The 15,631-nt window shown below is 31.3% G+C and overlaps 2 protein-coding genes across 2 annotated transcripts; both read left to right on the top strand.

The window, feature by feature from the left end:
• The first annotated feature begins 598 nt into the window (after positions 1-598).
• On the top strand, positions 599-1,363 carry LOC127282101 (ribonuclease H1-like). Its single transcript, XM_051306183.1, has one exon. The coding sequence runs from the start codon at positions 599-601 to the stop codon at positions 1,361-1,363; it is 765 nt and encodes a 254-aa protein (XP_051162140.1).
• Positions 1,364-13,277: 11,914 nt separating this feature from the next.
• LOC127282099 (uncharacterized) lies at positions 13,278-13,984 on the top strand. Its single transcript, XM_051306182.1, has 2 exons — positions 13,278-13,500; positions 13,701-13,984. The coding sequence occupies exons 1-2, from the start codon at positions 13,305-13,307 to the stop codon at positions 13,982-13,984; spliced, it is 480 nt and encodes a 159-aa protein (XP_051162139.1). The 5' UTR covers positions 13,278-13,304.
• Positions 13,985-15,631: the final 1,647 nt, after the last annotated feature.

Raw genomic sequence — 15,631 nt, 5'->3', positions numbered from 1 at the left:
ACGCTTTTCCCCTACCTACTATCTCGGAAATCTTTGACCGCTTGGGCAGTGCTCGATATTTCACAGTGTTCGACCTCGCTAGTGGATTCCATCAAATCAAAACCCACCCTGACGATCGCCATAAGACAGCTTTTTCAACCGGTCGCGATCACTACCACTATAACCGGATGCCTATGGGAATCAAAAATGCTCCCGCAACCTTCCAACGCCTTTTAAATGAAGTGCTCAAAGGAATGTTGGACGAGGAAGCATTCGTATATCTTGACGACATAATCATCTTTTCGGACACGTTAGAGGAACATGACCGAAGAGCCCGAAGATTATTCAACAGGCTACGAGCAGCCAACCTCAAGCTTCAGCCAGACAAGTGTGATTTTCTAAAAAAGGAAACCGCTTATCTAGGTCACATCATTAGTCAAGAAGGAGTAAAGCCAAATCCAACAAAAATCGAAGCGATCAAGAACTTCCCAAGGCCCGACAACCCAAAGAATATTAGACAATTTTTAGGACTTACAGGTTACTAACGTAAGTTTATTAAAAACTATGCAAAAAAATCGAAACCATTAGTCGACCTGTTGAGAAAAGAGAGTAAATGGGAATGGGGACTCCCACAAAAACAAAGTTTCTAAAAACTTCGATCCTACTTGTGTCGGGAGCCGATCCTCCAATTCCCCGATTTTTTTTTATTCACATAGATGGAGCATGCAAGGACAACGGAAACGCTGGGTCCACTGCTGGGGTCGGAGTTTGGTTTGGTAAAAATAATCCCTTAAATGTGTCACAGCTTGCAACAGGAAGGCAAACTAATAATTCTGCGGAAATTGAAGCAGCCACAATTGCAGCCACCAAAGCTAATGAAGCTGGACACAAATATTTGAAGATATTCACTGATTCACAATTCTTGATCGACAGTATGACCAAGTGGTTACCACGGTGGAAGGAAAACGACAGGAGAACATCAGCTAACAAACCAGTACTAAATCGAGTCGAATTCGAAAAATTGGAAGAAGCATTGTCACCTCCCGATGTTGTTTTTGAACATGTCCCTAGTCATCAAGGGATCGAAGGGAATGAAGAGGCAGACAAATTAGCTGTACAAGCAATCGAAAATCAACAAAGAATACCTCCGGACACAGAAACCCAGAATTATGACCAAAATATTTCTTTTGAGGTTATAGAAATCCCTCGTAATATAACTTCAAGCGAAGAAAGTACTCATGAAAGTGATATAACGGAAAATGAAGACGAGATCATGCGAAGGGAAGTTGAACAATTGGTAAAAAAATTCAATGAATCAATGGCAGAAAAAGAGTCTACTAATCAGAATATCACCAACCGAACCTTAGCATGGGATCACGAATGAATGGACGAAGAATCGCTCCCTGAGAGGAATTGCCTTTCTGAAACGGAAGCCACGGAGGAACTACTCGAAAAACTTCAATCACGTGACCTTTGTGGAGAATACGATGATAACTTGTTTTTATCGCGCGTACAAAATTTCCTAACGGAATTTGACAAGCGAAAATCAGCTGGTACATCCAAGGATGCTGAAAAGGCAACTGAAGAACAAGGTAGTTGTCCACCCATTGAATCAGAAGAATCAGGATTAGATGAGGTTCCTGAACTACGATGCTTTCACAAACGAAATGAATCGCCCCAGACGAGAAAACATATTTCCTTTCAGACACCAACTACAATTCCACAACCCTATGCACAGTCAACCCCGTACGTACAACCTGTTAATTTTAGTAGGGCCAATGAAGATCCAACAACCCCATTGACCACAAATAAATTAGATAATCCAACAAGCAATCGAAAAACAGAAATTAAGCCCCGTAGACTGATCACTACCGTTACATCTAATGGCGAACAGCCTACTTTAGCTTCTAGCGTGCTTTTGGACCATGCACTGCATGCATCAGATGAACCACGTAACGGACCGACAGAAGAAAAACCTCAGGAAGCATCAGTTGTACGACATGAATGGTCTGAACCTCTAACTTTCCGTCGAGATAATTATGCGCATTTTATCTCAGAAGACTGTGAACCAGACGACCCTATCAGCAAGCTTCTGAATGCAACAGAATATATTGACCTTAAGGACCTCAAGGAGCAATGCCCTCGAATTGGACAAATCCTTGTTACCCCTAACGGACGATATAAAACATATTCCATAGTTGTTAAAAAGAGACACTTCAATCCTGTTAACTGGAACTATGTGACATCTGGTCTGAAAAGTCTTGAAGCAACCCTCAAGCAAAATAAACAGCATAGCTGTAGGATGGCGAACTCCGTAGACTTGTTAGGCTCGTTACCTCAAGACTACTTGAAGAAACTCGTTACAAGTATGTTCCGTGGTGGCGATGTTACCATCACATTATGCCACGGAAAGATAGAAGTTCCCTCCGCAACTCACAGATCAGAAATTATAAAAGAGTTCCATAAAAGTTTAATTGGAGGTCATAAGGGAATTAACAAAACTTACAGACGTATCAGGGAAAGATACCCGTGGCCTGGTCTACGTAACGACGTCACCGAATATATCAGGCAATCCAGGACATGTAAAGAAAATAAACTAGTTAGGGCTAAAACTCGCGAGCCTATGATCATCACGGATACCCCCGCAGAACCTTTCGACAAGGTGTCCCTGGATATAGTAGGAAAATTAAGAACAACCCCTAACGGAAACCGGTTTATTTTAACAATACAAGACAATTTTAGTAAGTACTGTATCGCCGTACCAATTCCGGATACGAAAAGTACAACAATTGCACATGCGGTAGTTACAGACTTAATAACGAAATTCGGCGCACCAAGATGCATCCTCACCGACAGAGGTGCAAATTTTATTAGTACTCTTATGCGAAAATTAGAAAAACTATTCCAAATTAAGCAAATAACCACAAGTGGCTATCGACCTCAGACTAACGGATCTCTAGAAAGGAGTCATATAGTCCTTGCGGATTACATCAAATGCTACGCTAAAGATTTTGACGATTGGGATCGACTACTTCTCTTTTGCATGCTCGCGTATAACACTTCGGTTCACGAGGCAACTAACTTTACGCCTCACGAACTAGTCTTTGGAAAATTAGCCAGGATTCGTAGCGCTTTCCCTCAAGGTCCCGAATTAGAAACATACGGTTCCTATCTTCGTGACCTAATTACCAGACTTAACGACACTCAAGACATCGCGTCTAAAAATATTATCACTTCAAAGATCAAGTCTAAAGAAAACTATGATTCGAAATCAAGACCATTAAAAGCCCAAAAGGGAGATATAGTGTACACACAAAAAGCAGTGCGGTTGAATAAATTCGATAAGAGAGCCGATGGCCCGTACATCATTATCGGGTTTACACAAAACAACAACGTGGTATTAGAAGATGAATCTGGTAATAGGGTTACGAAACATAGGGACAAGATCTTACCAACTTATTGTTAAAAAAAATAAATAAATAATAATAAATAAATAAATAAATTTTTTTAAAGCTTCTATAATTTCAGGTTGACTACCACAAGATGACAAACTTTACACTAGTATCTTCTGTGCTACTAATTGCTCTTACCTTAGCAAAAGCATTAAATTATGAGGACCACAGTAGTTACCACATTACGGCGTTCAACAAGAGTAGTGGAATATACTACGAGTTCAAGGATAATCTGAGGATCTCAACATCTGTCTGGAGAGTGGCTGTTTTCCTGGACATAAGCAAGCAAACACAATGGCTCAAAACCTTGGACGAAAGATTAAAACAACTCCTGAATTCTTGCCCTGAGAGATTTCCGAGTTGCCTCTCTCATATAAAGAAATACGATTGGGAAGATACCTGGGAAACTGCTGACGACTTAACATCAGAAATTACAACAGAAATGGCTGATCTAAGAAAAATACGAAATATAGAACCAGTCAAACCTCCAAGGACTTTCAGAACTAGAAGAAGTGCACCCCTAATAGGATTCATCGGACGAATTGCCGGACCAATAATTGGAGTTTTATCATATGAAGACGGTGAACATATCGAAAACGAAATACAAGATTTGAACTTAGCTCAATCAAATCTATCCCACCTAGTCGGAAAACAAACCCACGTGGTACGAGCCCAAATGGATGCCCTATACAGGAGAGCTAAAGCAGACGAAAAAGAATTACGAAGAGTCCACGATCAACTAGAAAATCTGACCAACTATTTAAACATGAATCTACAAGGAACAGCTGAAAAAAAATACCAAGATGACCTAATGGATGTCCTCTACAAAATGATGCTCAACCTATTACTTTTCAGTAAAACTGGAGCAAGACTCCTCGATGTAATCAGATCTTCGAAGAAGAGACAACTCCATCCGAATCTTCTCACGATGAGCCAGCTGATGCCAATCCTGAGAGACATCCAAGATCACCTCTCATCTGTAAGGCTGCCAGTTCAAGGCCCCGATTATAATTTGGAAGAAATAATACAAATTTCACAAACTACGATTTTAATAAACGGCGATAACTTAAAAATTCTAGTTGACATACCCTTACTAGAAAAAACTGAATATTCAGTCTATAAATTACATGCCCTCCCCGTTTTCCACACTATCTTCGAAGGCCACGTAGGAAGGGCCTCTATCAGATCAGCTTATACTCACATAGCGATCGATGAAGCACAACGAACCTATATAATGATAGAAGGAAACGAATTGGATACTTGTCAATAAGCTCCGGGTTACCTACTTTGTCGTGAAGGACTTACCATTCACGAAGTGTGGAAGAATCCTCCTTGCGAAATAAAAATACTGCTTAATTCTACGGAAGACGTCCTGAAGTCATGCAGCATAGGTTTAGAACATCACGATCAAGATTACTGGACAAGACTTGATTCATTGGGTGGTTGGCTCTACTCAGTGAAGGCTGAAACTACGTTGAATATATTTTGCCCATCTTCTCAAGGCATCAAAATCAAACTCTTTGGTACTGGTGTAATACAATTAGCAGCAGGATGTCAGGCAAGAACGGCTGATGTCACCCTGCCAGCACTGAGAAAAATACAAGGAACCACGGAAATAATTTACGAGTCCGAGATTTCCCTCAATATAACTGCTATATCCTCCATTTTGGCCAGCTGGATCGACTCCTCCAATCCCGAAACAACGGACAAAATGCACCTCAAAGTACCCGAAATGAAAGAATTTTATAAAAATTTGAAAACCCTTGACGAACTGGAACAACAATTAAACGAATTTTCACTTCAACGAAAAGAAAAACGCAACCAACTATTTTGGATACGTGGAACTTACTTAGGTATTGCAACCACAGCCTTTTTCGCGATCACCATTTGTTTCATCTTGAAGAGATGTGTGAGCAATGGAGTCAGGAACATCGAAGGTCAAGATACGAGAACAACGTCAAGATTCTACTTACCCAGCATATTCAAGAATCGGCGATCGCCGGTCCCAGTCATCAAAACAAAGTCACATTTAAGAGAGGACGGAAGCTCCATAACTACAGAAGAAACGAAAGACATACGTTTAACAGCATTAAAAACCGCTACTGCACCTTGTGCTAAACCAAGAATCCATTCTTCAGTTGAAGGAGGCGAGGAACAAGGATCAAGCTTATCATCACACACTGAAGATCAACATGAATTGTCCGAAAATAAGGAGATAACAACCACACAACAGTATGGAAGATATCCTACGTTGTCATCGCAACAACTCCAACCCATTTAAATAAAAAGTCTCAAAACAAAGTTATATTTAAATAAGACAAAATATATATATATAAGCTAAAACATTCATATATAATGCATATACTTAATAAGCAATTCATTTCAAACTATTTTCAATATTAACAACGTTTTTAAATTGATTTTTTATAGTAAACTATAACATATTTTATTAAACATTAAAATTAAAAATTATTATTTTATAATGGTGTAATGCCTGCATGATGCGGTATAATATCCCATTATACCAAATAATAATCCACTATAATGCTTAATAAAGTATTATGTTTATGTCATTATTTATGATGGTGTAACTGCACAAGATCGGCATAATACACTATCATACCGAATGATAGTAAACTATAATATATTTTATTAAACATCAAAAATTTCAAATTATTATTTTGTAATTGTATAAACATAAGGTTAATAAATTTTTATCAATTAACAGACAATAATGTAAACTAGTATTCGCATTCCATGACATAACGATTTATTATGTGAAAATATCAAAAGATATAATATAACTAATTTAAACAATGAACTAACAACATTATTGTTATAATAACGCGATATGCACATAATGTAGCATAAAATACTTATGTATAAAAAAAACAAAAAAAACAAAAAAAAAATTTTATTATAATAACTAATAGAATAAATAAATTAATGTATACATGTACGCGTGTATGTGCGTGAATGTGTATGAATGTATACGTATAAATATATCCTAACAAAAAAAAAAAAAAAAAAAAAAGAGAGAGAAGAAGATTCTAATTTATATAATCGCGTCGAAATTATTATTAAAGTAATCTCAATTATAGATATAAGCACTGTATTAAATCTTATGAACTTCTTTCCTCTCTACTTACAAACTATGCACTATGTAAAAAAATAAGGAAAGAATACCAGCGAATTTCAAGAGCAAGAGTAATTGCCGGGACGGAATTAAAAAGTTGTTCCAATGGTGGTTTGTAATGAACCCTTCTACATTTATTAATTAACAAAAAGTTCATTGAACTTAGATTAAGTTACTTTAAATTTTTCTCTAAATCATTGCAACACAACCAACTCTGTTGCAATGTTTTAGGAATGGGCCCTTGCTCAGGAAATTCGCTGAATGCGAATGAATAATACTATTTCAACATTCAAGCAAAGGAGTAAATACTAACATTGATATTATATTAAAATCGCAAAAATATACATAGCTATGTATAGTAATCCAATTATTATTATTGTTATAAAATGGGGAAATAAAATATTTGTTATTATATAGATTCAATTGATACTATACACATATATGTGTATATATGTGTATATATCGACTCAATTATTATTATTGTTATTAAAAGGGGAATTAAAATATCTTGTTATTATATAGATTCAAAATGGTAGTATATTCTACGAGTTACTATATTAAATTCAAAAAAGGGGAAGAATGTGAATACCATTATTATTATCAAATGGAATGATTATCAAATTAAATCAAGGACTAATAATTAATTGAGCTCTACGCCTGTGAGATTCACAATATTGCGAAATAATTCGCTGAATAAGAGAATAAAGAAAAAAGGGGAAAAACTCACTTACTAAAATCAATTTCAAAATTATGGACATAGGTTAATTTCCATTCCTAATATTCCATAGAAATTTTTCCAAAATTATTATCGCAAAAAATTGTAATATTAAATAAAAAAATAAAAAAGGCTGAATTATTTCTACGATTTCAAAACAGAAAAAGGAATGTACCTTTTTCCAAAGAAATTCCAAAAAGGATTTTCCAATAAATATAGAAAAGGGAAAGAACCTAATTATTAAAACGGTCTCTCTTTTCTTTTTAAAAAAAGAGATATATATTCTACAAAAATAAAAGGAGAAATAAGTTCAATGCCTTTAACAAATTGCAAGCTTGCATTTGTTCAATAAGTTGAACGACTTGTTGCGAAACTATAGACCCTTATTGCACCACAATTCCCACCTGTGACAATTAACCAGTGTCCATAAAAACCAAATGAAACACATCAAAAATCGCAGTCTTCTACTGTTTCAAACAGATTAACGTCGCGAGTCGCGAGTTATTATTTCACGAATTAAAAACTTGTGATCGCGAATATTTGCTTAAACGGGACTGTCCGTCTCGACTTACAATTTGATAAATATAACTAAAGTTTTAATTATTTTCTTTAAAACGGCGAGTAGTAAAGATAAAAATAATAATGGAGTGAATTATTCACAAGCGTAGATTTATTGTTTATTTTCTTGTGTTAAAACCGCGAAAATTAATTAATTAGTTATTAAATTTTTCAATTAGTTCAGGACGTTAAAGACAATTAAAAAAAAAAAAAGAGAGAACGCATATTATTATTATATTACGGTTGATTGGGAATCATTCCATATAATAATAATGGTGCAATAATTTTAATCTACTTCACCAAGGGTGAAAAACAACAATTTTTATATTCGTCGCCCGCTTCTATCCAAAGATTGGAGCGGTAGGATTAAGGACCTATAATAGAAATAGGTAAGAATTATAATATTTGTATCGTTCCAACCAATGTATAATATCAATTCATTTTTTACTTCATTAAAAGAATTGTTGTGTATCATTCTCATCCTTGAAATAAAGAAAACAGATGTAGAAGAATTGAACAAATTTAATTAATCGTAATTACACCATAACTCGGCTACCTAATTCTTTGTAATTCGATCTTTTAAATTCGCGAGAGATTAATTTAATTTTAGCTTTAACAGCCGGGTATAATTTAACTTTTTTTCTCAATCTTTCAATCGGTGTTAGTCCATCATCTGGTGGAATTTGTGCTGTTGAAGTTGAAGGCTTTGAGTTGACTATTCTTCTGGGTAGGTCATTCAGATCCTTTTTTTTGGAAAATTATCCACTTCTTTTAGGCTGCTATTTTCCGACTCCTACGGATATAAATGAAGCAATTAATATTTATCATAAATTATTAAACAATCCGTTTTTTATTTGAAAAAGCTCATGAAATCATAATTTACATTCATTTCAAAAAAACTGACATAATCTTTTAAAGCTTGGATTTAAATGAAAGGAGAATTTATTTGTCAAAAATTATAATTTTTTTATAAACTATTTTTAATTTAAAGTGTAGAATATAATGAATCTAACCTAAAGAGATTAAAACAATCAAGTACCTTAATACTTAACTATGATTCAAAAAAACGTGCTTGTTTTAATCTTTTGTGGTTATATTCAATATTAGATTTCTTGATCAGAAATATTAAAAACTTTTGTAAAAATGCGTTTAACTTTTAAAAATTTATTACGGAACTATTAATTTTCATTTTTTTCTGTGAAAATTGATGAATTCATTACAACTATTACACTTTTATCACTGCATGAACAAAACGACGCAGTTAAATTGAAACTTGTGCGACACTTTCAGCAAGATTGTTATTTTCTAAAATATTTACTATAATTTTATTCTCTTGATTATTATTAAAAAGCAGTTAAATCAGAAAAAGCATTAGAAAGTATAATTTAATATTAAAATATTAATCACAATCGTTTACTGTACAATGCTGTCTGCTAGCATTGTATGTTCTCAAAAACCATAGGGGTGTATCACAAAAAAAGATACAACTAATTTTTGAAATTTTAACAAAAAAAGTTCTAAGTAAATAATTTAATAATGAATATTAATAAATAAGCGCGAAAATTTGAATTACTATAAGATTGTGGGAATAACACAATTTTTAAGACTTATTGAAAATAAGACTTTACATTCTTAGCAAAGGCGGCAAAGTAAATTTGAATTCAAATATGAAACTTTTGTAATGACTTACAATATTTCTAAAAATAATAATTCTTTAAAATAATGTAAAACTTGAAAATTATAATAAATCAAGGGTATTTTATTTAATAATAAATAAAACTTACCTTAAATAATAGATAATTTATGTAGTAAAATATAAATTCTTAATTAATACAATTAAACATTGAGTGACATCTGTTTTCTGCACTCAGTCGATGAAACAGTAGATACTAATTGGCGATTCAAAACGCCTTTCGGTAAATATACATAAAGTAAAAAGATGTCTTAACTATTTTATTGTAAATTATAAATAATTGAATCTTATTGATCCTTCATTTGGCGGTTAGTAATACAGGGTACCACATTATCAGACAAACAGTTTCACCCGCGAAATTTAAAAGATTAAGAGATTTCAATCTCAGGAAGTAAAAACAAGATGGTGTCCAGGCAATTTTAAATTTTCTACTGAAGTTGTTAAATCTTCCGCCAAAAAATCTGTCGGTAAAACAATATGGCGTCCAGGTTAATTTAAATTAAAAAATAAATTTTTAATTTCCCACCAAGCAGGTTTGAATTCGCTACTGGTGCCACCTATTGGACACTTGGTGAACTTACACAGTCAAAATGGCGGCCAAGTCAATTTAAATTATCTAATAAATTTTAAATTTCCCGCCAAGCAGATTTGAATTCGCCAGTGACGCCATCTATTGGGTGGCTAGTAAACTAACTCGTAAAAAAATGGATTTTTGAGTTTTTTAAAAAATTAATATTTACAATTTATTTTTCGATGAGTAAAATCTATTCTATAATAAAATATGAGCTTAAAATATATATTTTTTTTAAAACTTGTTCATTTCAACGTTCAGAAATTTAAAGGCATACCATTATTGCTCAGGCATTTTTGTCGAATATGTATTTGGTAATTTTTATTAATATCTTAAGTAGTAATAAAAAATTGTCAACTGTTCCTTTAAAACAAATATTCGAAGCTCAAAACGTGTTATTAATGGTTTTTAAAATTAATTTTGAAAGCAATATAACAAGAAATGTTCATTAAATTAAATATATGGAATTAAACATTTAATTTTTTATGTATAAAATAATATAATATAACCTAAATTTCAATAAATTATTTGAGAATTTACTTTCTTAATAGATTAACAAAGATTTTAAATAAAAATAAATAGACTCACCAACGCAGTAATAAAGATGTTTTTACAATTTCCAATGATTAACTTAAAGTCAAAAATCATCAGCTCAACAATTATTTAGCAGGCTCTCGGGTAACCGACTTTCGTACCATGACTCTTCAACAACAAAGTCGAAATATCTACCTAAATCACGTTCAAGTAGGACAAATATTATTAATATTACTTTCAAAGTCAAATAATTACACACAAAATCAAATGTTTGTTTTTTTCTCACCTCTAGCAATTTGAAAATTGTCACTTAAGTTTGTAATGTTTTATATTTTTAAACGAAGATGAAATTTTTATTTTATTTTCTGTTGTACATTTTTACCATTCATTTGTCCAGTTTTAGGCAACTCAATTTAATTTTGAAACAACTAAATTTGATAAATAAAAAAATTCAAGCAGAAAAAATATTGTTTTGTTTTTCGTTGATAAATAAACGTTGCAAACTTCAGTGACATTTTCAAAACTAGAAATATTTGGATTTATTCCTCTTACCTTTTAAGGACAGTCCAAATTTGGTTAATTTGAATGAATTAGCCTAATTCTCACGTGTTGTGCTCTTCTTTTCTATCCTTCTTCTTAAAACCGACGCTTATGAAAAGTTTTTTGTTAAAAAAGTCTACGAGGCTCGCGATAACTGCACCATGACTGACCATGGCACTGCACGTGACCAGGTCTTGTGTTATTTACGTACCAACCTAACCCGATAAAGCCGGTTACTGGTTAGTGCAAGAAGACTAGAATAAGGAGATCTAACTCAGGTAGTCGGGGTATGGTAAGTATACGTATGAAATTGGTAGTTGCTGTAGGCGGATTTTCGAGAAACGCAGAGTGTGCGGTAGACTTCTGCGCATACCAATACATACAAGTTTCAGTAATTCTTGACAAGGCAACAAAAATGTATATGTATTGGTGTGCGCAGAAGTCTACCGCACACTCTGCCTTTCGGCCTACCTCGAAAACAAATTCTTTACGTACCCCCACTACCTGAGTTAGACCTCCTTATTCTAGTCTTTTTGAGTGAAACGCAAGACGTAAGGGCCAAAACACAATTTGGAATAAAAGATTGAATTTCGATCAATCAAAGCACAGTCTCTTGCGGTAGAGTATTTTGATTGGTTGGAATCCAATACACTGACAGATTCTAATCTGTCTCATGCGACTGTAACACACCGCGAAACTTCCAAACGGAAAGTAAAGCAAAGTTCAAAATGTACAATGTTTGTCCAGAAATTTTAGCTTTATAATATTTGAATTTTGTTCCTTTCAAAATATCAACCGTAGGTTTCTTTCATCATTTAGATCCTTAAAAGGATCCACTTGCTTGAGCTAGGTAGGTTTATTTTATTAAATAAATAAGACACTGATTTTTACTTAGAAAATCAAAAATTTATTCAATTGAATTGAATTGAGTCTTGTTTAAATACGCTTTATTTAAACTTAGTTTAAATATTCTTAATTTATAATCCTTTTTGACAAATATTAATTCTAGATTAAGTTTTAATTTGAACTTTACGAGTTTATTCTTTTGCGAAATTCACGTTAATTTGCTTGCCAAAATCTGCTGTCCTTCCTTATAAAATTATATTTTTATAGTCAATTTTCCACTCTTAATTTTAGTTCCTTTTCCCTTTCGATAAGAAATTTTCCCAATCATATTCCTATTTTCAAGTTGTTCAATCCCGCCCTCGCTAATTGATTGGTCTATTTTTTTAGAAGACCGTTGCAACCGTTCGTAAATGTCATAATTTTTTATGTGGAACACCTGCACAAAATACGCATTTAAAATTGCGTATTTTGCTAAATTTATGATCTAAAATTAGTTTTACTTCATTTTTTACTTAGATAACCGTCATTTAACGACTTAACTTACGCATCAATTTTAACTTGTTTACTCTCTTTTCCCTTTTATGTATTGATTTCTTTAATTTAGTATTTTATTTTCTTTTCTCAAAATTTTCCAGGTTTACAAATTAAAATTGTTGCGTTTATTCGAATACATATATATATATTTATGTATATTTTAATTATTTATATTAATTTTTCTTAATTTTCAAAGAACCTAAATTTAAGTTTAAATTTACCGCTTTTATTTTTAATTAATTAACTTTCAATCAAGACTCAATGTTTTGCAGCAATAATTATTAGTACTCGTATTCACCTAGAACAATTTTCTAGCAAAAAGGGGAAACTGCAGAAAAACCCTTTTTGGAGTACTTTTCTATATTACGTAATTATTAACTTTAGTTAATTGTATATTTGTTTTGATTCAAAAATAAAATCTTCATATCAAAACAATCAAATAATTGTTTCACTAATTTTATTTTTCAATCAATTTGCATTTATTCTTTTTATTATTCAAATAGTCGATTAATTCTCTATCAACTTCTTGCAATAAATCAAATTTAAATTTCTTATTTAGAGCGCAAACTCATTATTTATTACAGCACTGAGTAACAGTGATCGGAGCGACTTAGTCAAAAACCTTGGGCCTGAACGTCAATGATCCGTCACTGTTACACGACTTAACCCTTATAGTCTTGTTGTTGCGACATAAGTCTGAAAATAAGTGCATTAATAAACAGGACTTTTTAATAAAAAAAAATACCATGGAAAATAATGAAAAAGAAAACTTTGTTTTATTCGATTCTTTTATTGATGAAGGATGGTTCTACATCGTTAATAAAACGTGCATCCTTGTAACAGAAAAATCGGAAATAAAAATCGGAGCAAAAATGCAGTTTTCATATCCAAATGAAGAAAAAACGTCTAAAATAAAAACAGGAAAAATTATAATGCAATCGGGTAAGTATTAAGATATTTAATATATTTTAAATCATACTCAAAAATATTTTATATGTATCTTAAATATTATTATTAAACACACACAAAATTTACATTATTATTTTATAATATCACATTAAGCTTGATTTTATTTATGTAAATAGATACATTTAAATTTATATAATAATCATTTTTCTAACTTAAAAAACAATATTTTTCAGAATCAATTGAAAATTTAGAGGAAGAAATGAACAGAAGAATAAAAGAAATTAAAGTAAAGAAAATTACAAGAGAGGAGTTGAAAGAAAAGGAGAAATCAGAATCTGAGGCAATGAAAACAAAATTTATGGAAAGAGCAAGACAAGATAATATAATTATGGCCAAAGAGCTTCAAAAAGATATAAATTTGCGAAAAAAGGAAAAAGATGATTTACTAAATAAAATTACTTCTGCAATAAATTTAACAAAAAAGGAGAACGAGAAACTTGAAAATTTGTTTATTTAGAGCAAATTATTCGATCAAAATATTTATAATAGTTATTACAATGTTATAAACAAATTAAAATATAAACTTAACACTTTTCAAAAAATGGAAATTTATTTTTACTTAATTTCTTTACTTTATAGTACAAGCATAAGTGTGGATTATATAACCGAATTTATGTTTAACCAAATTGTTATTTGCTCAAATCTGCATTTGACAAAAGTGAATTTTCATTTAATCCTATTATTATTTGACGCAATTTTCATTTAAATGAATTTTTATTGAAATAAACTTTCATTTAATCGAGTTGTTATTTGACTGATTTTTCTTTTAAACGATATTTTACTCAACCACATTTTTATTTAACTGTGTATTGTTATTTTTTGAAATTGTCTTCTGAACGAATTTTTATTCAACCAAATTTACGTTAATCAAAATTTTTATTTAACCGAACTGTTCAGTGATAGAATTTATTAGAACAAATTTGCATTCTTAAAAACTTTCATTTACTCTCTAAATCTGAATTAGTAAAAATGTTTACTAATTTGAATTAGTGACTCACTTTTTGCTTCTCAATTAGTTAAATTTTACTAATTGATAGTAAAAGTTACTAATAATTAGTAAAATTTTACTAATTCAGAAGCAAAAAGTGAGTCACTAATTCAAATTAGTAAACATTTTTACTAATTCAGATTTAGAGAGTAATCGGATTGTTATTTAACTGAATTTTTGAAACGAATTTTCATTTAATTTCCTAGAAATTTCCTAGAAATTGGGTTACTTAGAGCCTGGAAATCATGGAAAATTCATAGAATTTCTCAATTAAAAATCTTTAGTTACCCGGTAGAAATAAAAATTACTAATTCAGTAGTTGGAATGACGTTTATTTATTAGAAATATGCAAATATTGTAATTCATAAAATATAATACGAAAAACAATTGTTAGAAAAAATTGTAACTATTTATAATATTTGTAAATACAGTAATGAAAATAATTAATTAATAATAACGTAAAATATTTATCTAAACTTTGGTTACCAATTTTTTTCTGAATTATACAATTTGCATACTTGCATTTTAATATGTAATCAGACTTATTATACTTTAAAAAAATTATAATTTAAATCAAGTCGAAAAATATGAATACAGATACAGAAGTTATTTTAAAAGATTTGCTTTGAAAAAAAAATAACAGAACAAAAAAAGAACATTTTTATCAATTATTATCTAACCTTTCTTTATAAAAAGGTGCACCGAAATTTAATTTCTTAAAATCATTTATTTAATTTTTGAAATCAAGATGCAAGAATTTCTTCTTGTGGAAGGGGACGGCTGTTTCACAATTATTTTTCAGGATTCAGTCATCTATAATCCAGAAATTCCAGAAATAAGTATTGGATCAATTGTAAAATACTTGTGGCCAGAAAGAGCAGCTTGCAAAAAAGAGTATTCCGGAAAAGTGATTGCCATTTCAAGTGGGTCCTAACACTGAAAAATTGTAAACTAAAATAATTTAATTATTTCCTAATCTTTTTACTTTTTAAAATTTCTTACTTTTCTATAAACCTTTAAAAGAACCTTTAGTTTACTTTGCAATAAATGAAAATGAATTTTAAGAAAAACATTTTTGTGATAAATTAAATTTTTCAAAAAGATTAGATTGAATAC

Source organism: Leptopilina boulardi, unplaced genomic scaffold (assembly GCF_019393585.1).
Source record: "Leptopilina boulardi isolate dan_hultmark-lab unplaced genomic scaffold, ZJU_Lbou_2.1 LbouV2_280, whole genome shotgun sequence".
NCBI classification, from domain to species: Eukaryota; Metazoa; Arthropoda; class Insecta; order Hymenoptera; family Figitidae; genus Leptopilina; species Leptopilina boulardi.
This window is presented reverse-complemented; position numbering and strand designations above follow the sequence as displayed.